The sequence below is a fragment of the Heteronotia binoei genome, chromosome 14, assembly GCF_032191835.1.
Source record: "Heteronotia binoei isolate CCM8104 ecotype False Entrance Well chromosome 14, APGP_CSIRO_Hbin_v1, whole genome shotgun sequence".
NCBI classification, from domain to species: domain Eukaryota; kingdom Metazoa; phylum Chordata; class Lepidosauria; order Squamata; family Gekkonidae; genus Heteronotia; species Heteronotia binoei.
This window is the reverse complement of record NC_083236.1, coordinates 46,808,717-46,833,653: the sequence shown is the minus strand read 5'-3', so window position 1 is coordinate 46,833,653 and position 24,937 is coordinate 46,808,717. Positions and strand designations below refer to the sequence as shown.

Sequence of the window (24,937 nt, the reverse complement as noted above, 5' to 3'; positions counted from 1 at the left end):
CGTCGATAACCTGTCACTGTAAGCTGTGGCTTGACTGCACTTTCCACCACCGCTCTGCATAAAATAAAAAGGTAGGTAAAGGTAGACCCCTGTGCAAGCACCAGTCGTTTTTTACTCGGGGTGACATTGCTTTCACAATGTTTTCACAGCAGACTTTTTACAGGGTGGTTTGCCATTGCCTTACCCAATCATCTGCACTTTCCCCCCAGCAAGCTAGGTACTCATTTTATCTCGGAAGGATGGAAGGCTGAGTCAACTTGCCATTGCCTACCTAAACCAGCTTCCGCTGGGATCGAACTCAGGTCGTGAGCTGTGGGCTCCGACTGCAGTACTGCAGCTTTACCACTCTGCACTACAGGATGTCAAAAAGTACCAGCGCTAAAAGAGCAGAATCTATGATTTGGCCTTTGAGTGTGAGAGTTGGGTAGTTACCTAGGAATCCAAAGTATTGTTCACAGTGCAATGAGCCAAGACAGGCATAAGTAGGATGGAAATTCTGTTAGAATCCTTCAGATTCTTCCCTATGTACCTCTGCATAAGTCATCAGAAGGGCAAATCCAGTTGTCTTGTCCTGCTGAAATGAAAGGACAGAGATGCCCTCAGGTACACATACTTCCTCAGCTCTGGGCACTTAATAGGGATTGAATGAAAGTCATATCTCTGACATTATCTTTGACTTTGGCAAAGTTTCTAGGTAACCAAATACCTGCATATCTACACAGTTGTGGAAATTTAGATCATAGCTGTTGACCTAACCCTAAGACTGTGAAAACAACCCAATATTGTTTCCCACAGTCTTAGCTGATAGGAATGGCATTTTTTTATCTGTGATTAAAATAATCTTGCCTATTCTCAACGGAGTTGTTCATTTTAAACAAACATTTTAGGACTTACAGTGTGTTTAGAATGGTGTTGCTAGGAAAATCTTTGGAATTTGAATGCATGTTTTGTAAACGTGTTGCAAAATTTGCTGCAAGGGAGAAATACCATGTGTCAATGTAAGTATCACAGCAATAATTCTCAAGGTAGCCCCATCTGTGGATACTTAACTCAAGAGACTGGAGGCATGGTCAGGTAAGATAGATTGTTCTACAAAAAGAAAAGCTCCAAGCTTGCAGAAATATCTGAAATCTAACCCCCCCCCCAAAAAAATATGGGTGGAGTAAAACACCCCAAAATGATAAAAGGAGTGTATGTAGCTTTAAGAAATATGCCCCCTCCCAGCATTGTCTGTCAGTCATGAAACCACCATAAAGGGGCAAGACAGCAGTTTCTACGCACTCAGAGGACTTTCCATATATAAAATAGGTAATTTTATAGATCAGCTAAAAGAAAACCCCATACAGCCTAATGTACAATAAACAGTGTCATGATCTGTGCAGGACTGGGAGACCAGAGTGGGAGCAGAAAGTAGACACAGCCTACAATCCCCACAATGCTTGGCGCCTGCTGTGTCCAGGGATGGTATGAGATTGATACATAAACTTTATGGGCTGTGGAACTGCGTTCTTCTCTCTCACAGAGTCAGGCCGAGAGAAGGATTCCTCACACAGAATGTAGAGTCACAGGGAGTCAGCCTGGAAAAAAGGGCTGTGGGCCCTGATGACTAACAGGCATGGGGAAGTACAGGTATCCGAGTAAGGGTTTATTTTCATTTTCCTTTATACACTTATATCTATTAAGCATCTTGCCTTGCTTAAATAAAAAGAGTCCCGTAGCGCAGAGTGTTAAACCTGCAGTACTGCAGCCCTAAACTCTGCTTACGATCTGAGTTCGATCCCTGGTGGAAGCTGGGTTTTTAGGTAGCCAGCTGAAGGTTGACTCAGCCGCCCATCCTTCCGAGGTTGGTAAAATGAGTACCCAGCCTGCTGGGGGGAAAGTGTAGATGTCTGGGGAAGGCAATGGCAAACCACCCCATAAAAAGTCTGCCCTGAAAACGTTGTGAAAGCAACGTCACCCAGAGTCAGAAACGACTGGTGCTTGCACAGGGGACCTTTCCTTTCCTTCCTTGTTTAAATACCCATCCCTGAATTAATAAACCTTTATCTTTCTAACGTTCTCTGCCTGGTCATCATGCCTGTGTTTCTTGGCTAAAAGGGGCATTTTTGGTTGGGCTTAGGAGGGTACTCTGGGCCTTCCCAAGGAACCATAAATCCAGAGTGGTGGCAGTGTTAGGCAGCAACCCATCTGGGTCATGACAAACACATTCCAGGAACCCAGCAAAGAGTCAGTGGTGGGACTGGATACCAGCTTGTTCAAGATCACGACAGTTAAATAGCCCCAGAGGGAAGATGTGGACAAGGAGATGGCTTCCAAATTCTGCACACACACCCTCCATGCACACGTCTGCCGTCATTTGGTATACAAAATGTAGTCATTCATCATTTTATAACCTATTGCCTCTTTTAATTATTTTTATGGCTGGCCTGTTGCAGTAGATTAAGCAAGCCAAAGAACCGGGATAGCTGTTAACTGCTAATGAAGTTAATGTCTTTATCTGCTGATCTAGCCATCTCTCTTACCTGAGTCTGAAATAGCTGTCAAGCTCTGTGGTACACATCTCTCTCTCTCTCACATAAGAATATGTTAAAAGAATGGCCAGGTAAGACCGACGGCTGACCCCCCATGGAGATAACAACTGTATCTGCTTCCCCAGCTGAGTATAATATGTCAAAACACAAAAGGGGTGAGGGATACAAATACCTTTAATTTTTGCTAGAGTTTCTTTACTATTCTTGTTTAAGTTCAGATGCATGGACATTTCTCAGGGGGAAGAACTGGGCTCAGAAAGTACGCCCGTGGCCAATGTCACTCTCAAAGGATTCTGGGAGGGAATGTTTAGTTTAGAAATGGCTGCCAAAGAGGCCTCACCTGGATAGGCCAGGCTAGCCTAATCGTGCCAAATCTCGGAGTCAGAAGCTAAGCTGGCCCTGGTCTGTACTCAGATGAGAGACAACCAAGTCAGTCCAAGGTCGTTATGTAGAGGAAGGCAATAGAAAACAACCTTTGAATATCAGTTTGAAAAGTCCATGGTGTTGCCATAAGCTGGCTACAATGATGACAAAAAAAAATGCCAGAGGGAGCACACCTGCTAAGTATTTCATCTGTTCCCTTTGGGCCCCAGGCTGAAGAGAAGTGGTAGCTTCACTTAAGCCTAACTCCTGGCATCAGATGAGTTAAATATCACACTGCTCTCTTGGAACATAGTTCCAAAGCAGCTCACATTCTTACATTGTTCTTATTTTTATCCTCACAGGTAGATCCTGAGGTAGATCAGGCTGAGAGTGGAGGGACTGGCTCAATGTTACCCATCCAGCTTTCATGGCAGAGTGAGGATTTAAACCTGGAGTCCTCCAGATCTTAGTCTGACATTCGAAACCCAATGTCACACTGGAAACTACAGGTAGGGGTGCTTAAGGAGGCAAGGTTGCTAAATAAGAACAGCCAGTTGTATTTACATCTTTCTCCTCTAATAAAAATCAGGTGAGATAAAACTCTAGGTTGGGTTATAAGAGCTAACATACTCCTTGGTAGTCTTTCACTTGCACGTATTTTCTAGTGTGATGAAATCATGTGAAAAGGAGATTCTCTTGGGACCTGTTTGCTGATTCAATCTCAGTGAACAGAAAGCAAGATTAATTTTTTAAAAAAAATCCTGCTAAGTGACAAGAGGATGTTCGGTTGATACCCTTGAGTTCAAATCAGCCACTTTTTTTCACTGAGGTTCTGAAGAGAACCCTGGAACCCTTTATATACACTAATACATAAGACCCAGGACTATAGAAAAGAGGCTGGGAACTGTGCTTTGCAGTAGTAACTCTGCCAAGGTTGATTTGATTCCCTCTCAGGTATAGCCAGAGGATGGGTGGGGCAAGGACAGGATAAAAGGAAATCACTTAGGGAGATACAAGTGAAGTCACTGATTTTTCCCAGCATCTTTTTGAAGCTGATTACAGCCACTTTGCACCCTCATTCAAACTGGGAATGAGGGATTCACCCTTTCACCCCTGCACTGTTTCACTAATCAAAACCAGCCCCTTCCCTGGTACTACTGTTAGCCCTTTAAAGAAGACAAGTGCACATCTTCCCCCCGCCCTTTTAGATGCTATGAACAGCACAGGTAAGTCAATTTCAGGTTAAGAAGAAGAAATTGGATTTATATTCCGCTCTCCACTCAGAGTCTCAGAGCGGCTCACAAACTCCTTTCTCTTCCTCCCCCACAACAAGGTGGTAGGTGGGGCTGAGACAGCATTCTCAGAAGCTGCCCTTTTAAGGACAACTCCTATGAGAGCTATGGGTGACCCAAGGCCATTCCAGCAGGTGCAAGTGGAGGAGTGGGGAATCAAACCCCGTTCTCCCAGATAGGAGTCCACACACTTAATCACTACACCACACTGGCTCCCATGTTGCAGTTAAAGGTTTAGCATGCACACACGCACCCTGGCCCAAATCTGCATTGAGAGCCCAGCAAAGCATTCAGTTTTATAAAACAGGGAAGAACTGACCACAGAACTCCCAGTCTTGGCTTTGATTTTTTTTTTTACACAGGTGAAAGTACAAAGATTAGTTATGCCCCCTCTCTTCCTTATTTCTGAAGGGAAATTAAGGACTATTAATTCAGAAAGGCATTCCCATTACGGTACTCATTAAAAGTTACATTTTCTGATGGTTTTATAATAGTTGGAAGGCAGGTCATTTGCTTTCCTTAAATGCCAGGTTCCTGATTTGATATTTACTGCGGGTCATGCTATCAATTCTTAATTTTTATAAATTGCCCGAGTAAATCATTTTAGAAAAGCAAGTCAAACAAATACAAATTATACAAAGAAAGAGGTTGCATAATTCACAATATGTCTGACATCTGCAGGCTAAAAAAGTAGTAACATATTTAGAACAAATGCTCACAGAAGTGGGCAAAAATGCAAATACATTTTTAAAAGCACGTTTTGATCAGCACTACCAAATACTGGGTGCACCGGATGAGACACGCATGCATTTACTGTGCAGCTAAGGCTACCATTGTTCAAGACGATCACATTTTATATTGAAGAGCCTGTCGTTTATTAAATCTACATAGTGGAAAGTTATTGTACCTGAATAATAGTGGACAGCTTTTCCTCCCCCATCCTTTTCTGCCTTTTTTGCAATAAAAAAGCAATTTCTTTACCCTGAAGAGACTTTCCAATTCCTCCCCCCCCCACTTACCTTGTACTGAGGAAATGGCCAACCTGTTCCACAGGACATTAACAGAGCACAGCACAGGAAGCATAACTAGAACGCAGTGCTTTGTAGCAGCGGTGGCCAACATGTAGCATGAATGTTGCAATATAGGCACTTACTCACCAACATCGAAAGGCTAGAGGTAAACATGACACTAAGATATAAGAGTGCAGGTGCTATGCATGAAAACACCCACTACAGTAGTCCTAGATGATATCTCTGTACTCAAGCTGTGATGCCTTTTGCCCAAAAGATTGACTGATACTGCTATTTAGCATCACTGATAATCCAGCCACCATCCCCATGCATACACCAAATCATCCAGCAATTCTGTGCATGACTTGCTACACTTTTTATTATTATTATTATTATTATGTGCTAAGGTTGATTCCAATGTTAATTCAGATATTGCACAATGAAAAAAAATTACAGGATTTCTCCTTTCACAAAAGGGTAGGGATAAAGTAAGTTTAAGTCTGTGTTCTAAAACATCCAGTTAAACCGTTTCATCCTTGCCTATATTAATATGGAGGGGGGAAACCCAAGTTATGTCTCACCAGAAGATGGCTGCAGGACTCGTTCTTAAATAAACTTTAAAATGTATCTATTTACATCTGTTGCATATAAACACAAAATCCTAAAAAGAAACACAGATGAATGTAAAAGGTGAAGCCCCAGCCTCTTTCTCGTACTTCGACTTGGAACATCTCACATTTCCCATCAAGGGAAGCAATCCTAACTCCACCAAAGCCAGGAGGATAATTTTCCCACAACAGAGTTAGGCTTTCATTCACTTAAAATATTTTGAGTATCAAACATCATAAGATCTACCCTGTAGACAGTATTTCATACTAACACTACTGTGTTAGCAACCTGTAACTTTAAAATGAATAAACTATACAGCAATCATTTTTTCAAAAAAACAAAAACCCTTCACAGAAAAATAATCATCTCAGTTTCTCAATTAGCTGATCACTTCCTAAATTTTTTAAAGGAGTTAATAATGCTGTAAGCTCTTTGGAACAGAACTTCTGTCAATCCATTGGTGGGAGCCATTTAAAAGCTGCAGTGCCACGAATTTTCCAAGCTGATGTGGTGTGTGATCTGTTCTATTCTTCCCAGCCCATTAATATCCACAAAGCCTGTCATCAAATTTCCAACGTACCATTCTTAGCTTTAAAATGCCTCCACAAGCTTCTGTATTTACATTAGTTGTTCAGCTATAAAGAATTACACCAGTGTGCAACTGAGATGAAGATTAAATGTAAAATCTTAGGGCCGCTTTCAGGATGAGTTAAAAGACATTCTTTTTAAACTAGACAACCCCTTGCTACAGCACCAGAGAAGCTGCTTCCTGGTGGCATCCATCTCACGGGGGGTTTAAAGGCCCACAACCATGTGGGCAGGGCAGATAATGAGGAGTCTTCCCCCCAGGAAACTGGCATCATGTAGCCTTTTAAATACTATATACCACTCCTATACAGTGAATCCATAGAAAGATGGCTCTGTGGGCAACATTTAAAAGGCAGTCAAGGTGAGCACTTCCTTCAAGTGTAGATTTATTAATCCATGCTTCATTAAGTCTTTGCACTATCTTAAGGCAACTTCAGTTGAATTTGATTCCATCGGGGGAGTGGGGTCAGTTACCTGCAATTTTAGGCATTCTGTGAACACAGCCAATGGCGACCCTAGGCGGGGACATGGGGTTATGTGAGGTGGGAATATAAATGAAGCAAACAAACAAGTTACACCCTTTTAAACCTGTTGAGCACAATGGACACAGAAGGGTGTAACTCTGCTTAGAAACGCATTGTTAAAATCCTATCTCCCTTCATAGTCCTGACTGTAATCGGGTCCTTGCACACATGACAGTAAGAGAGAGAAAACACCTGAGAAATCCATTAACAGAAGTCCCAGTGCCATATGTAGCTGAGGCCTATCCAGGAGGGTGGTTGGGTTAAGCGTCAAACGATTATCAACGTCTTAGGTGCTAGTTTTTCATACCTTATTGCTGCTGTCAGTTGGCCCCAGCAATGGTCTAGACTGGCCTCTAGTTCTTTGCCACAATACCGAATAATTTTCCTATGTCCACCTGTCACTGAAGTTACTGCTACCATTGACAGCAATTATACATTGATCTATAATACAGGTTACATATTAAGAATCCTTCATCATTTCCCCCCACCCCAACCATGTAGCTTATGAAAATATTCTATAAACAGTTTTGCCTATATATATATATATATTTTACAAGAGAATTATGACAAACTTTATAGAGCGGGAAAAGTCAGAAAGCCAGTAGCAGTTAAAGACAATTTCTTTTCTGCCCAGGGTTCTCAATGTTCTCCCATCTACTTTTTCTCCAGAAAACAGGATCTTTAGAGATGACACAGACTGGGCCAGAGTTGAGTCAGCAGTGCCATTCAGCAGAATGACTCTAGATTTACATGGCTACATTTCAGGTCTATATCATAGTTTTTTGGGAGGGAACCTTCCAGATGATAAAGAAACCTTCTTGTCCATTCTCAGTACAATGACCCTTCTGAGCTCAGGAGCGTAAAGGGAGATCCAAGTTTCTTTTTTGCTGAAGAGTTTCCAGTCACAACAGAGGGGAGGCAGAGCGTGCTGGCCGCTTTCTGCCTGTTCTTTGACCCCCAGCTCAGGAAAGACAGCTTCGGAGTCACTTTTTTGGTCGTGTCTATTTTATCTTCTTCCATGGCCAAGCAGATCAACGAGTAGGTTTTCTGCATCCCCACAGAGTACGTTGCGCTTTTGTTATACTGCAGTGAAAAGGGGTGGGGGTAGGGTCACATTAAAAAAAATAGAATTCAGTCATCCGTAATGGGTCACAACATTCAGAAGACAACAAAAGGCCACACAGTGTGAACTGTTTTCCAGAGACAGGCTTCACCATTCTTTCATGTTAATTATAATCTCCCCCCACCCCGGGGGGTGGGGAGAACAGGCCAGTCTAGACCTCCAAGAATTTCTCTTATTAGGTCTGGAGAAGTCTAATCGGAAACACACATTTTTATGGGGAATGGTCAAGAACTGCATGCTTCTGAAAAGGATTCCCTGATCGGTCTTAAAATCCCCTAACAAATGGCTGGAATGAAACAGTTGCTTGCATTGGAGGAAAACTAAAGACTGCTTCTGTGAGGAAATATTCTGGCTTCAATCTATCAAAAATCTTTCCAAGTGAGGCATACAGCATGGTGTGGCTTAAAAAAAAAATCAAGAAGCAATTTAAAAATGCCTCTAAGTGTCATCTGCTCCAATTTGGGCCCTCTCACAGTTTCATTCAAAAATAAATTTAGAAAAAGTGTGGTAAATGTATTATGTTCATAATATTAGAAATGGACCACTGTCCTTTTACTTACCATGGATGCTGTTGTATCTTGGCAACTAATGACTTGGATCTCAACATCCTGCCCTCTCAGGTTTTTTAATTTTTCCAAGATTTCACTCACTCCCAGCCACTTACAATCCACACCTTCAATGGAAACCAGACAATCGCCTTCTTTCAAACCAGCTGACTGTAAGATAATTGGGTGCATCATAAATGTCAGCTGGAACTTGCAGAAACATTTTCTTCCCTTCCCACATGCTTACATGACAATCAACATAGCATGAAATGGCCTATGTAAGAATGGCTGAACTTCACTTACGCTGCAGTGATTCTCACTATGAAGGACCAGGCCAATCAAAAGTCTAAAACTATTCAGGGGATCATCATTGCTTCCCAATATTATTATAGTTTCCAAGGATTTTGTTTCAGAAATTCTGCCACAACTCTGGAGGGCCAACACCTGAGCATACAGGCCAAAGCCTTCCCTTGATGCTGCCTCCTAGTATTGGGATTCATGGGTTTGCTGCTTTTGGATACAGAGGCTCCCTTTACTCACTATGGCTAGTAGCTATCAATCAATCTCTCCTCCATGAATCTATCTAACCTCCTTGTAAAGCCATCTATGTTCATGGTTTTCACTACCTCTACTGGCAGTGAATGCCACAGTTTAAATTACTCATTAAAGTAAAGAAATAGTTCCTTTTGTCTGTCCTGAAACTATTTCCCAAAAGCTTCATTGGCTGCCCTTATGTTTTAGCACAGGGGTGGCCAAACTTGCTTAACATAAGAGCCACATAAAATAAACATCAGATTTTGAGATCCACAAGATGGGCAGGAAGAAGGCAGGCAGGCAGGCAGAGATGGGGGAGGGAGAGATGAAAAAGCAACTTTAACTGCATTCTCCAAGCTGCCAGATCGTGGGGGCTTTGAGAGCCACACAATATACGTGAAAGAGCCACAGTTTGGCCACTCCTGTTCTAGCATTATTGGAGAAGGAGAAAAAAGCTCTTTTCAAGTGCACTTTTTCTACCCTGGGAATAATTTTATAAATCTCTACACTGTTCCATCTCTTCTTTAATTTTTTCTAGACTGCAAAGTCACAGACTTTCCTCACAGGACAGATACTCCAGCCCCTTAAGGATCTCAGTTTGTGCCCTTCTTTTTCCGGCCCTGCAATATCCTTTATAAAGTCAATGGAATTCCGGCTGTCTTCATCACACATGTTTTGAAGCAAGTGTTCTAACCGACAGCAAAAAAGGATTCTCTTGCACAGATTATATTTCAAATGCATTCTGTCCCAAAATACCTTCAATACCAAAATTTGAACATTTCACTGAGGTTAGTATTTTAGCCTCTGACAAATACAACTAAGCTACATGGCAGAGCCCTGGAAAACTAGAGAGGAGAGTTCTGCTTACTGCTGCAGGACAAGCTGGATCAAGACAGTAGATGTGTACTGGGGGTCCTCCTTTCACGGTGAATCCAAGACTGCCAGCTTCACAGTAGAAATTAACAGTGCGAGGAGCAGTCCACCTCTGCTTTGCAGAAAACACTGTCAATGGGCCCTGAAAAGTAAAACAGTGAAAAGCTTAGCAGCGATCTGAGAACTTTAAGCCATGTAATTTTTAAAAACTTCTTACAAATACACATGTGCTCTCCTCTGATCATGCAATGCCCAGAAATCTCCTTGCAATTTTATGGCAAACCAACTGTTTACATGACAGTCCTCCTGGGCCCAATACAGACGTTAACACAATTCAGTCACTAAACCATGGCTAAGAGTCCGGGAAAACACTTCAGGAACATGGGCTCTCTGTCTCCCTTCCTCTTCTTTCACACTTGATTCTTCTGTTCCATCCTCTAATTAGCATCACTTCCACACTGAGCTTTAAACTAGCACTTGAAATTATGGGTATTAAGTAATTTCAACTTTCAATTTAAAATTATCCCTGGTCAGTGTTACCCTCGGTTCAGGAACAATGTTAACCATGGTTACTGCTCAAAAGCAGAAGGGAGAGGAAGGAAAAGTCATTCGAAATTAGGAGGAAGGAAGGGAGAGTGTTCAAGCATGACAGGCATACCAAATCTCTTGACCATGGTTAAAAAAAAGGTCGGGGGAAAGACAGTGAGTTGAATCCTGAGGGGGGAAATTTACTAATGGAAAATGGGTTGATTTTTGCTAAGACCTTGACTCCCCACTCATACTATTTGGGGTCCCTATCTATCCTTCAGGAGCAACATCTTAGGGGTCATTTTGGACTGCAACAGGAGGAGGGGGAGACAAGGAAAGTCCCACACCACTGACAGAAAACCACTTTGGGAAATATTTACTAAGGAATCCAAGCCTACGCCTGTAAAAAAAACTTTTAGGGCAGGACCCAGTGGTGGAAAATCATTATTGAAGAAGAACTACAGATTCATACCCCGCCCATCTCTCTGAATCAGAGACTCAGAGTGGCTTACAATCTCCTTTACCTTCATCCCCCACAACAGATACCCTGTGAGGTGGGTGGGGCTGAGAGGGCTCTCACAGCAGCTGCCCTTTCAAGGACAACCTCTGCGATAGCTATGGCTAACCCAAGGCCATTCCAGCAGGTGCAAGTGGAGGAGTGGGGAATCAAACCTGGTTCTCCCAGGTAAGAGTCCACATTCTTAACCACTACACTGAACTGGCTCTCATTATTGGATTTCTACCCCTCTTAACACAGGGCTCAGGGTGGATTGCACATTCATGCATACCATTAGACTACAAACAAATGAAAACCTGAACGGACATGTTCCAGCCTGTCAGTTAAGATCTGTCACCAACCCTGCTCTTGTGCCCCTGCCTTCAGAGGCCAGAGGCGTGGCAACCACAGATGGGGCTTTTTCAGTAGTTGCCCCTCACTTATGGAAAGCCCTCCCCCTTAAGGCTCACCTGGCACCAAGGCCAATCCCTTTCAGGTGTTCGGCCAGGATGTTTTTGTTCATCCATGCTTTTCATTAAGGGGGTCTTTTAACACCATTTAGTGTGCAACTAAGAGCCCCCTGGTGCAGAGTGGTAAGCTGCAGTACTGCTCACAACTTGAGTTTGATCCTGGAAGATGTTGGGCTCAAGGTTGACTCAGCCTTCCATCCTTTCAAAGTTGGTAAAATGAGTACCCAGCTTGCTAAGTGTAAAGTGTAGATGACTGAGGAAGGCAATGGCAAACCACCCCGTAAAAAGTCTGCCACGAAAGCGCTGTGAAAGCAACATCATCCCAGAGTCGGAAACGACTGGTGCTTGCACAGGGGACTACCTTTACCTTTTACTTTTTAGTGTGCAACTATTAATTTTAAGTTGCTCTGTGACCTATGTTTTTATGTCATGGCTGGGTTTGCAAGGTTGGATTTTAATAACTTTTAATGTTTTCTTATCCCGTTAAATTTTCTAAGCCACTTCAGGAAGGTTCCCTGGAGAGGCGGCATAAAAGTTTGCTAAATAAAGAAAGCCAATGCCTTGACAGCCAGTGTTGGCTGCGATCCAAGCCGGGCCTGCCCGAACAGCACTCTACCATGTGACAAGAGTTCACCTCTTGCTGCTGTTGAAAGACGCCTCTGACAGCGCTGATTGCTATCAGACCACAAAAGTAACCATAAGCCATTATTAGTCACAAGCAAGCAATGAATGTGCGTTATTTGCATGGGGAGGGGGGGTGGACTTCCTTAATGAGATATTAACACTCCAAGGCACTGTGCATTTCATTCAGACGCCTTGTTAATTTCCCTCCCACGGAAGAAGGAATTCAATCTCATTAACAGACAGCACAGCACACAAAATGCACATTAACAGGAAGTACAACTTCCTACCTACCAGCCTTTCAAAGAAGTCTTTCACTTTCACCTTGGAGAACTGGGGAGGAATCATTTCAATTTTATGGTCTGTCTTAGCTGTAAGGAGAAACAAACCAAAACAATGAGCATGCACCAGAGCTAAGAACTTATAAACTGCCTGTGTTAATTACTGCACTTTTCCTGTCCTTCCTCTAGGAAATATGTAAGGCGCCCTAAGCCCGCTTCCGCGGGGAGTGCAAGATATAAACCAAATAAATAAATAAATAAGAAGTTCAGTACAGCACACGTGGTTCTTCCTTCCTCCAGTTTATCCTTACAGCGACCCCTAGGTTAGACTGAGAAAGAGTGGCTGGTCCAGGGTGATCCAGTGCTAACCAAGGCAGAATCCAAATTTGAACACAATTCTCATCAATTCAACACTCTACACCAAGGGTGTCAAACTCATTTGTTATGAGGGCAAGATGTGACATAAATGAGACCTGGCCGGGCCCGGCCATGTGTGTCATAAAATGTAATGCCAGGTAGCAGAGATATAAACTTTATAAAGGGCACAAACGCAAAGATTTTTTTTTTTTGGAAACTTAAAATCAAACATGCTTAAAACATTAGCACTTGAAGCTTTCTTTGCATCTCTCCTGTGCAATCCAGGCTCTCTCAATTGCTCAGCAGAGCTACTGAGCCAAGTCTCTCTTCCTTCTATTGGCTGAGGTTCCTCCTCCTCCTGGTCCCCTAGGGAAGGAAGGAAAGAGCCAGAGCTTCCTTTGAAACAAGCTCTCCCTCCCCGCCCTTCCTACCCAAGAGAAAAGCCTCAGCCAATGGAGAAAATAGAGGTTTTGCTCTGTAGCTCCTGTGTGATTGAGCAAGCCTGGCAAAGCAAGCTGTGATGCAGAAGGAAGCAAGAGAGAGGGAGAAGGAAGCAGATGACAGCCACTTGCTAAGGGGCCTGATAGGAGCCCTACGGGGGTCTGATTCGGCCCCCAGGTCGCATGTTTGACACCCCTGCTCTACACCCTCTGACCCATTTCCAGGGTCTTCTTTTTTTTGCCATCAGGTCACAGCTAACTTATGGCTAACCCATTGGATTTTTAAGGCAAGAGTCATTCGGAGGTGGTTTGCCATTGCCTGCCTCTGTGCTGTGGCCCTGGTATTCCTTGGAGGTCTCCCATACAAATGCTAGCCAGGATCAACCTTGCTTAGCTTCCGAGATCTGATGATATCAGTCTAGTCTGAACTATCCGGGTCAGGCCCCGTTGTTTGCACGTATTTTTCTTTTAATCCTACACAGTATTGTTTTTCCTGAAATCTGCTTCTGTAAGTTCGAAGCTTACGCTGGGACGCCAAGTGAGCTTGTGGCTGAGGCAGAAATGCCTGCACAACAGTTTTGGTGATGGAGGCAGAAAATCCAGGGGGATAGTGTCCGCAAATAGTGTCTCGATTTAGGAAGAACCATTGTTTTTCTGTTAGCAAACTGCAGATCTCCATAATATTATGTGTAAAAATAAGGTAATTCCTAGACCAATTGACTCTTATATCAATTGTGATAAAAATATGAGAAAAAAATAACTTTTCAGACAGTTGGACTCATTACTATAACCCAATTTGGCCCTAGTGGATTTACCTGCCAGAATTACACACACACACAAACTCTTGATGCTGATGAGTTGGTAAGTGCTTCTAGGAAAAACAGATTGTGCATCCATGCCTGCTGTAGTGGCAAAAACAGGGGTTTTTTTAGCAGGAACGCACAGGAATACAGTTCTGGCTTGGCATCAGGGGGTGCGGCCTAATATGCAAATGAGTTCCTGATAAGCTTTTTCTACAAAAAAAGCCCCGGTCAAAAATATTAAACTAAACAGTTTACAATTTTGCAGGTTCTATTTAACAATGGGTCATTCCCAGACCAAAGTGAGATCTGAACCATGGAGTTCCTGATTCCTAAAAAGAGTTACACCCTTAAGCCCGCTGACCTCAGTGGATTTAGAAGGCTGCGGCCGTGCTCAGAACTGCCTTGTTAGCCATTCTGCATTAAGCTCTCTCTTGTACATAAAAGGCATTCATGTGAGAGGTACCCCGGTTTGAAAAGTACTTACGAAGTATATCAGGAGCCTGCACCAAACTCAGAAAATCGTCTTCCTGCTCTTGCTGTGAATATTTGAGACAGGAACGCTTGTGCGCAACGGACAGAATCTCCTGGAGGATCTCTATGTTTCGAAGTTTTTTGCACAAGGCACAAACCTGCAAAGCTTCTTCGTGATAAACGAGGGCTCTCCGCAAGTGGGCTTTTCCTACAGAAGCAAAAACACAGCTTCGTGAAAAGGGATTATCCCCTTAATTTTCTAGTCTCTCCTCTCCCTCTGCACAACATGTCAACAAAAGGTGGGTCTGACTGCATCGGCTCTTCAGACAAACATCCCCTTTTCCAGGCAGAATGTTCAGTGCCCCAATTTTACTAACTTAATCTTCCTATTCAATGTCTCAAGGATCGCATGCAAGTTCGAGGATTATTCCAGTGAGTCCTGAAGAAAGTGTTCTTTCAACATAAAAGCCTTATTTCCTGTGCTCAGTAAAGCAAAGGTGCATCTCAGCCGACCCAAACTCAGGTTTGTCTTGGTCTGGTGTGGAAGAGGAGAGATCCCTTTGTTTGTAACAGATCAAACTTGTATGCACAAACCTCACACCAAACCACAGAAAATAAAGTTTAATTCAATTAATTAAGTTTAATTCAATTTAATTTATTTATTCCAGTGCGACTAGCAGACCTTCCAGTATTAATTTCAAGATTAGAGCATGTGCAGCTTACCACAGTGTTCAGTGCACTGATAAAACAGCACGCCAAGAGAACCTTGACACAATCATCCATATGGTCAAAGGAAGAGACAAAGATTTAAATGACCCCAACAAATTGAGAACTGCAGCATATGCCTTGTTCTGTACACTTGTAAATGAAAAGGAAACAGTGGAAGATTCCTACAGGAGCTCCTCCACTTCATAAACAAGACCAGATAAATTATCAGGGACATATTATGGAGGATATATTAGGGGAGGGGGGGATGCTGTTCAGTGTGACATTGGGTTAGCAAGCTGTTGCATGCAACCGGATGGCAAAGTAGAGGCAGAAACATTTTGGATTTAATTTGCAAACCATGTTTTATGCTATAAAAAGTGGTGCAGTTAGGTCATTTTAGAAGTAACAGTCTTACAGGAGTCTGCTTTGTTGAGATAATATGTACTTCAAATGCTTGCTTTTGAGAGACCCCATGCTGAGCCTATGAGTCATCCCCCGACTTTCACCCCAAAGCCCAATCCCACAACTGGCCATCAACCACGGTTTGGATTCTGAACTACAATCAATGCAAACTTCGGTTTAACAATGCACAAGTTTAACCAGGATACAGATGCTTATGCTTACCCAGTTGTTTGCGCTGATCTCTGTCCCTCAAAAGAGCTAAAGGGGTCAAGCCTTCAGGCATGTGGTCATAGAGCTGGGAGAAGGCTTTTTCCTGCTGATCTTCATCGTCATTCTGACTCACTGGGATGGTGCAAAGAAAAAGCATGCATAGTTATTTGTTTGCTTTCATTTCCATCTGCTTGAGAGTTCTTCAAGCTCTCTAAGGGAAGGTGTGACTCTTGAAACGCTTCCAAACAAACTCCAGAACTTGTTTTCTAGGTAGGTCACCATTAGCATTGTTCTGATCATTCAGGAACTTGCTTTACAGCCACGTGCCTGAATACCATCTCTTGTCCAGCCAAGGCCACTTTATTCAGCACGTCAAGTATACCTTTCTTCTTTACACATGAACATGAAGCAGCCTTATACTGAAGGTCAATCAAAGTCAGTATTGTCTACTCAGATTGGTAGTGGATCTCCACAGTCTCAGGTTGAGGTCTTTCCCATCACCTCCTACCCGGACCTTTTGAATAGGGTTGCCAGTCCCCGGTTGGGGGGCAGGGGATCCCCTGGTTTGGAGGCCCTCCTCCTGTTTCAGGATTATCAGAAAATATGAGCTGTAGGGGGTAGAATGTCTGCTGGATACTCCCCATAGGATATAATGGAGAATTGATCCATGGGTATCTGGGGCTCGGGGGGGGGGGCTTTTTTTTGAGTCGGAGGCACCAAATTTTCAGCATAGTATCTGGTGTCCCTCACAAACAAAACAAACCCCAAGTTTCAAAAAGATTGGACCAGGGAGTCCACCTCTATGAGCCCCAAAAGAAGGTACCCCCATCCTCCATTATTTCCAATGATGGGAAGGCATTTAAAAGGAAATGTAATGGCCAGAACTCCCATTGGAGTTCAATCATGCTTGTCAGACCCTGGATCCTAGCTCCACCCCCAGTCTCCTGGTTCCGCCTCCAAAGCTCCTAGATATTTCCTGAGTTGGACCTGGCAACCCTATCCTTGTAACTGGAGAGGCTCTACCACCAAGCCACAGCCCCTATCCCTGAGGCAGCTGACAAATATTTGTTCACTGTACCATAACAAGCCAACCACTGTGTGTGTTGGCTTCAAATGGTCAATTCCTTGGGGCAAAGATCTTTCTCTGTTATTTGTTTATTAAATGCTTATCAGGGTGATATAATGAAACCACTGGGGCACAGGAAGGAGATTACCATATCTAAAATATGCGCACTAATGCTGCATGGAGTGATTCAAATCCTTCCTGACCAGCATGAATTACTGGGTGGTATGAACAGCATCTCTGAGTCATAGTCAACCATGGCAAATGCCTCTAGCAATGAACCTATAGTGTAAAAGCAGCATGCTTGTCTATAATACCTGCCTTCTGGAGTCTATATCCACCCACCTTCATGGTTACTGTTTATTTCAAAGGCAGCCTAGTTAAGTTAGTCCAAAATGCCCTGTGAAGAAATGCATTTTTCCTTTGAAGGTTTGAAATGAGTAAAACCTTCACTCTGAGTTTTAAGGGTTTTTTTCTCTCTGGGCAGAGAACAGGTGGAGAGGAGGAAGTCAGTCAATGGCTTTCCAGGCTCTCACATCAAGAAAAACTAATAGGTCTAGCTAGAGACAATAGGAGGATCCAGTCTCTCCCCCCCCCCCCCCCGGCCCCAAGCAGAAGCCAAAATTTGGAAGTGTTAAATACTAGAGATGCTTGAAAAAGGAACTCCTGGAGATCTCCAGGAAAAGCTTCTCTGACCCAGCCTGACCTGGTCAGTGGGGCTGAGAGAGCTCTTTTGGGAACTGCTCTTGAAAGAACATCTCTTCTGAGAACTTGTGGCTGACCCAATTTCACTCCAGCAGCTGTATGTGGAGGAGTGGGGAATCAATCCTGGTTCTCCCAGATTAGAGTTCACACACTGAAACACTACACCAAAGTAGCTCTCAAACAGAGTCACCTGCACATGGCCAATTTCCTCTTTAGTTGGGAGTCATGACTACAATCACTTTGCACAGGGATGTAAAATAAATTAATTGAACTCATTCTCACGTTGGTGGTCGCTCAGAATTGTGGCAATGAAGTAATGTGCCAAAGCTCTGAAGTGATCCGACTTGACTTGGACCAGTTTCGACCAAGAGTAAGGGATGTTCTCCTTGACCGGCGCTTGATTCATTGCTGTGTTAACAAGCATGTAGAATTCTCCAACCTAAAACACAGAACAATATCCAAGCTGGAGCAAGTTTCAATGCCGTCAAGAGCTCTGTTGTGCATGGTTAAGTACAGCTGGTTGCAACCTAGAGTTTCCACTATGCCAAAGAACACCCTTTTCTCTTCTGCCCAACCTTCCTGGCTTTATTGAGCACCCCACACAATGAGTTGTGGTGAAAACACAAAAGCTTGCTCACTACTGTGCAATGCTTTGGTTAATCCCAGGTCTTTGTTTGTAGAAGAAGTCCAGCAGGAACTCATTTGCATATTAGGCCATACACCCTGATGTCACCATTGTTTTGTGCGGGGCATTTTTGGGGGAAAGCCCAATAGGAACTCCTTTGCATGTTAGGCCACACTTCCTAACACAAAGCCAGCCGGAACTGCATTCCTGCTCAAAGAAAGCCCTGGTTAATTCCAATAAAAGTATTATCATACTGTTGCTTTTGAAGTATTTGGAAGTCATTAACAAGATGTGTGCATTGAGGAAAGAAGAGATTATAAACCGTAAAGAACGATTACTATGATCATTTAAGAATTCTAAGTGTTTAAAGTTCTTCAGGTACGTTGCCTTGGGTTCTGGATAAAATTTCCTTACTTTCCCTATTTCCCCCTGAAACCCAAAATACCTAGAAAAGGCTTTTCCTGGAGGACAGAGGACTCCCCCAAGCAGAGCTGGGGTGAGACAGAGGTCATTCCTCAGAGGAAATGTGAAAGTGCCCCCACTTGAGCACATGAAAATTTTACGTAGTAAAATTGTGTAGTCTTTTGTAACAGCCCTATAAAGTAGGTCAGTTTTATCATCTCCATGGATGGGGGCTGACACTCAGAGAGAATAACTTGCCTAAAGCCACCTTGTGAGCTTTCAGCAGAGGTGAGGTCCAAAGCAGGGGTTCCCCAATTCTTTGGTCAGTCTCTTTAAGATCTTGCACAAGTCACTGGGCCTCATCTGAGGCTCCTAGCCCCTTGCCTTCTGTCTGTTTCCCCTTCTGCACTTCTTTTATCACCACCCAAAAAATTCTTTAAATACCTCAACAATTAACGAAGTTTGAATTTCATATTTTTGTTTGGATTTTTAAGGGAAAAAATATGACTGTACACTGACCAGGCCTTTAACTTGGCATTGTGAACTATGTCATCACTGTTGTCCTATCATAAACCAACATGATTGGTTGGGGCCAATCTTTCAGTGGCCTTTATACAGAAGGAGAGTTAATAACAGATGGCTGGTTTAATAATCAGATACTTTGCTTCTAATGGGCTAGGTTACAATCTGGATTTAGGTCAGGAGCATAATTGAGAAATGCCAGCTTTTAACATTGGCGAGACAAGATTTTGAACAGGCTGCTTTAAAGTCACATATTCAATGAACTTCACTTGCTGCTACCAACCGGTCTTCTAGAAGCCATTGTCCTTGGCTCACCAAATTATGCAGTTTCTCTATAGAACATATCTTCTCATAGTCATAATCAATGTTCCCTCTAAACTGCTGCAGAGTCTTGTGAGCAACAATTCTACTTTGTGAGCTACCGGCATTGAAGTTGTGAGCTGCTGCATAAATTAGTGTGCTCTGGGGTCATCCTTCCTGAGCTAAGACAAAAATGTGTGAGCTGGAGGCTAACTATGAGCTAGCTCGCACTAACTCAGCATAGCGGGAATACTGGTCATAATTCATGTGTTCTTCTAAACGGGAATGCATGGAAAGAAAACCTCTGCCATTCAGAATTCAGAGAGGCAGAAGATTCCCCCCTCCCATTTTTACTTAAAATAGCAAGCAGGATTTCCATCTGCACATTTCTAGTAGTGAAACCTTTCTTTTGTGACTGAATATACCAAAATCCATATTCTTTTAACATGCAAGCTGTAAGGGCATACATCCCCAGCTGAGAAATGCTAAGAACTGTGTGGCAGATTTTGATTAGTGCAACTTAGTAGAGCTAGAGGAGTCATCCCCCGCTCCCCTCCGTACCTAACCTGGATCGCAATCAGGGCAATGCAGACAAAAGCAGGTCTGTGTTCTTGGTCATGTCTGTTCTCTCAGTCTGAGACTGTTCCTTTTTGCAGGCTAAGACTGAATCTCTGAGGACCCAACGGATACCAGGAGGAGCATAAACACAGTGTGACATCTACACCACTTTCCACTTGATGCCTATATGTGCAAATATTCTTACAAGATCAGACCCCACATGTTCTACATTCCTGCTCCTGCTGCCAGGTCTGCAAGCTGCAATGCAAACTTTTACATGCTCTAACATATTACCTCCTATCCAAGGCAAGGTAACAAATAACATTCCCTATACTTAAATGGCATCTATTTAAAATGTAACTATTGTATCACTTATAAGAAAAACTTTTTTTGAGCAGGAACTCACATGAACACAGTTCCGGCTGGCTTGGCATCAGGGGTGCGGCCTAATATGCAAATGAGTTCCTGCTGGGTCCCCCCCCCAAACAAGCCCTGCTTGTAAGTGTAATAGCATAAGCTGTACAGTCTGAAATCTCCCATTCAGATCACACCTCCGTCCTAATTCATTATGTAGTCTTGAATGGAGGAGGAAGAGGTTTTTATATGCAGCTTTTCTCTATCTTAAAGATCTCAAAACGGCTTACAATCACATTCCTTTCCTCTCCCCAGAGCAGGTAGGGCAGTGTTTTCTGAAAGAACAGAGACTGGCCCAAGATCACCCCCATAGGCTTCATGTGGAAGAGTAGGGGATCAAATCCAGTTCTCCAGATTAGAGTCCGCCACTCTTAACCACAATGAGTGAACTTTCTGTATGACTGGTCTAAAGACTTGCCTCTACCAGGGCCAGTATTTTTTCGGTCCTGGCCCCGACCTGGTGGAATCAGCTCCCTGTGGAGATCTGGGCCCTACCTGGTTTGTTGGCCTTTTGTAGGGCCTGTAAAATGGAGCTGTTCCGCCAGGTCTTTGGATGAGGCAGCAGGCATCAATTTATCTATTAGCTCGGTTAGCCTCCCCCTATGCCCTTACGGCCCGCTGCACCACTGTATTGTGAAGCTATACTATCTTGCTTTATATCACCTTGCTGAACTAACTTACTGCACTTACTGAATGTTGAACTTGTTTTTATTATGATTTTATTGTAATTTTAATTTAAATTGTATACTCCGCTCTGAGCCCCCCAAAAGGGAGAAGGGGCGGAATTGAAATAAACTAATAATAATAATAATAAAAACAGTGAACTGAAAGCCTACCTTAGCAACTTCCTGGGCCAGTTTCACTAGTGTGAAAAACTCATTCCGTATCCCGGGAAGGCAGATCTGCTCAAAGATGCATTCTTGAGCTTGAGCAAGCATCATCTTGACCAGCACACTTAGCATGGCGGGGCTCATATCGTAGCTCGGAGTGTGGGTGAAAGTCTCTTTTAGATAATGAAGAACTCCTGCAGGGTGACACGGGACGAACGTTCAGCATACATCTTTTCACAAGGAATCAGTTAACCGACAAAACTGAAATTAAGATTATGCCAGAAGCTATTCTATCTGAAAAAAAATTATTAAATCAGGTATCCATTTAGCTTGAGTACAGATTTAAAGTTCTTTTAAATGGCTAATTTAAATACCCTTAATATCAGGAACCTGTTGCTAAGAATAAAGTGTACAAAACAATTCAACACAGGTCATATTATCCTCTCAATTTTCAATGATTTAAAACAAAATGTAATTAAAATGGGCTTGCATGGTTTCCTTGTTGCTGGTGTAGCTGCTGATAAAGCATAACAGCAATGGGATTCCATATGGAAGGTTTCCCCATAGTCCCCCTGCCCCCAGGCCACCAGTAGGGCCACACACCCTTCCCTAGCCACTAGGACTTTTGCATTTTACAAAAATCAGACCTAAAATACTGTAATAGTGATGTAATGTACCAATATGTCTACCATGTTCTCTGAATTCTCAACTTCCATTTTTAGAAGAATCAAGGGGTATCAAACATGCAGCCCGAGGGCTGGATCAGGCTCCCAGAGGACACCTATCAAGCCTGCGAACAACTTACTGAACAGCTTTCTTCTCTCTCACATTTCCTTCTACATCTTGCTTTGCCAGGCTTGTCACACAGGAGCTACAGAGCAAAGCCTCTATTTTCTCCATTGGCTAACCAGCACATGAAGCAGCTTATGTACAAAATCTCCCAATGCTCAGCCATTTCATGTTTTCCCCTGGGTCTTAGGCTCAAAGCACTGACCATGAGATTGCTGTAATTAATGTCAATACATCAAAAGTAGGTTTGCAACTTACAGACACACACCTGAACAACTCAAAAGATTGCTACAGCAGACACTGTCTCCAGATTTTGATGCAATAATTCAGAGCAAGAGGTGTCAGTTATCAGAGTTACCAGTTATCAGAGAGAGGTGTCTGTTATCGGATAAATACTGCAAGAGTGCTAATCTTTTAAGCATATTTTAAATTTTCAATAAATCTTTGTGTCCTTTATAAAATTTATATCTCCGCTACCTGGCATTACATTTTATGACACACATGGCCTGGCAAGGTCTCATTTATGTCAGATCTGGCCCTCAGAACAAATAAGTTTGACACCCCTGCTCTAGTCCCTTCCATTGCAGAGATATGCCTTTCCTATTATATCTCTGCAAAGAAAGCGACTAGAGTCTTTTTAAAAGATGAAAGCTAGGAATTCAGAGAACCTGGTACACAAATTAGTATAAGATTACATCAGTGCAATGATATTTAAGAGAGCCTCGTGGCGCAGAGTGGTAAAGCTGCAGTACTGCAGTCGAAGCCCTCTGCTTACGACCTGAGTTCAATTCCAGCGGAAGCTGGTTCAGGTAGCCAGCTCCAGGTTGTCTCAGCCTTCCATCCTTCCGAGATCAGTAAAATGAGCATCCAGCTTGCTGGGGGGAAAGTGTAGATGACTGGGGAAGGCAATGGCAAACCACCCCGTAAAAAGTCTGCCGTGATAACGTTGTGAAAGCAATGTCACCCCAGAGTCGAAAACGACTAGTGCTTGCACAGAGGACTACCCTTTACCTTTAATAATATTTAGGGCTGTTTTTTTTCCCCCTTCAAAAGCACTTTAGAGGGAGGGGAAGCAAACAGCTACCGCAGGGACAGGGTTAGGGAAAATGGCTGCCAGCGAGGTGGGAAAATCCAGATTTCCTATGCACACACCCAGGCTTTACTGCAATCTCTCCCAAAATTTTGCAGCAAACCAGGTTTGAGAAAGATAGAAGACGAGCCAGGGAGGTAGACAAATGCACCACAATGTGATTGGGAACAAGGAAAAAACAAACACTTCCCAAGAGCACTGAACTCTGGGCAGGCAACCCCAGGTGGAAATGTCCCAGGATGAGCTTTTGCAAACACAAGAGGAAGGTTTTAAGACTGTGGGAGAGACTACCAAGTTCTACAGTAGAAAACCAGATTTTCTGATAGCCATTTTGTTGGAAAGGCACGTAACTGTGTTTTTTTTTCTTTCCAGATTTCAAATGCATGCCCCTGGGGCTGGGGGAGAATAGAAAGAACAGGAAGAGAGGACTATTTAGAAGCTTAAGGAAGAGAAACAGCCCTGAATAGCTAAACTCTGGAACCCTTCCAAGAGGACACTGTAAGGCAGTCAGGGCCGTGCCAGAGTAGCAAGCAAGGTGGAACAGTGTGATCGGTGGCAGAGCTATGACAACATCCAGTTCTCAAAGGAACCATCCTTTTGAAAATTAAAAACAAACATTTACTGTACCATAAATGCTAAAAGTAACTCTTGACAGGGTTGAAGTCTAATCTCCAAAGCACATCTCACCTAACTGGTTGGGCATGTATTGCCAACATGTTTTTAACTGCTCAATCACACTGAAAAACGGACTATGACATCCATTCAGGGCTGTGAATCCCATCCGCTCGCAGCATGTTTCCAAAAGTAACATATGTTTAATGCCAGCCCTCAAGGAGAAAAGCCTCCAATGTCCTATTACAATGTCCAGTTGGATGGGTTTTTTTTAAAAAAAAATTGAGACAATTTCAATTTTATCTAAGTGTAGAGGATTATTCTCAGTTTCTCACAAAAAGAGAAAACCAGATTTCAGATAAAAACATGCCAAGCCCTGCATTTCTTAACATCCATCTACTCCTCTCTCAGAGGCCAAAAACACTGTCTAATTTGTCCTGAGATCCCAGTTATTTCCCTCACAGGTTTTTTTGCACAGGATTTTGGTTTTGGGTAAAGTCTGGGGCAACAATCTTCACTATGCTTCACGGATGTCCTTCAGACAATTTTGGGCTACTATATATGCTTTATGTATGCGGCTCCTCTCCTAAATATATATATTTATTAGCCATCAAGTCACATTGACTATGGTGACCTGATGGCTAATAAATTAATCTCTATGTATTATGTGAACTAATCAAATAAACAAAATCATATTTAGGTTCTGCAAATCTTGGGGAGTAAAAAGGATCTATGCAGAAACTTAATCCCTCCACTCTCCTTTTCCGAGATTTTGCCACTTATTTACCACACATTTAACATACTCATCTTCATAAGAACTAGCAAACCTTTTTTTAGAAAAATGGAAGTCATTATTTTCCAGGAGACTGAATGCTAAAGACCAGTGCTTTCTTTATAGAAAAAAGGAACTCATTTGCATATTAGGCTACACCCCCTGACATCACCATTGTTTCGTACAGGGATTTTTTTGTAGAAAAAGCCCAGCAGGAACTCATTTGCATACTAGGCCGGGGTAGTCAATGGTAGCTCTCCAGATGTTTTTTGCCTACAACTCCCATCAGCCCCAGCCAGCATGACCAATGGCTGGGGCTTATGGGAGTTGCAAAAAACATCTGGACAGCTACCGTTGGCCACCCCTGTACTAGGCTACACCCCGACATCAAGCAAGCATTCCTGTCTGTTCCTGCTATATATAAAAAAGTCCTGCTAAAGAGAATGCCCACCTGCACATGCTTGAAGCTGCAGTCC

The 24,937-nt window shown here is 43.0% G+C and overlaps 1 protein-coding gene across 1 annotated transcript in view; it reads right to left on the bottom strand.

Moving 5' to 3' along the window:
- Positions 1-5,553: 5,553 nt before the first annotated feature.
- RHPN2 (rhophilin Rho GTPase binding protein 2) overlaps positions 5,554-24,937 on the bottom strand; it is a 58,392-nt gene continuing 39,008 nt past the window's right edge. Inside the window, exons 8-15 of the mRNA XM_060254119.1 lie at positions 21,205-21,392; positions 17,830-17,986; positions 15,792-15,911; positions 14,473-14,667; positions 12,402-12,478; positions 9,988-10,134; positions 8,601-8,756; positions 5,554-8,000 (exon numbers count right to left, since the gene is read on the bottom strand). Coding sequence (XP_060110102.1) covers positions 7,746-8,000; positions 8,601-8,756; positions 9,988-10,134; positions 12,402-12,478; positions 14,473-14,667; positions 15,792-15,911; positions 17,830-17,986; positions 21,205-21,392 — 1,295 coding nt within the window. The 3' untranslated portion in view covers positions 5,554-7,745. The remainder of the gene's footprint in view (positions 8,001-8,600; positions 8,757-9,987; positions 10,135-12,401; positions 12,479-14,472; positions 14,668-15,791; positions 15,912-17,829; positions 17,987-21,204; positions 21,393-24,937) is intronic.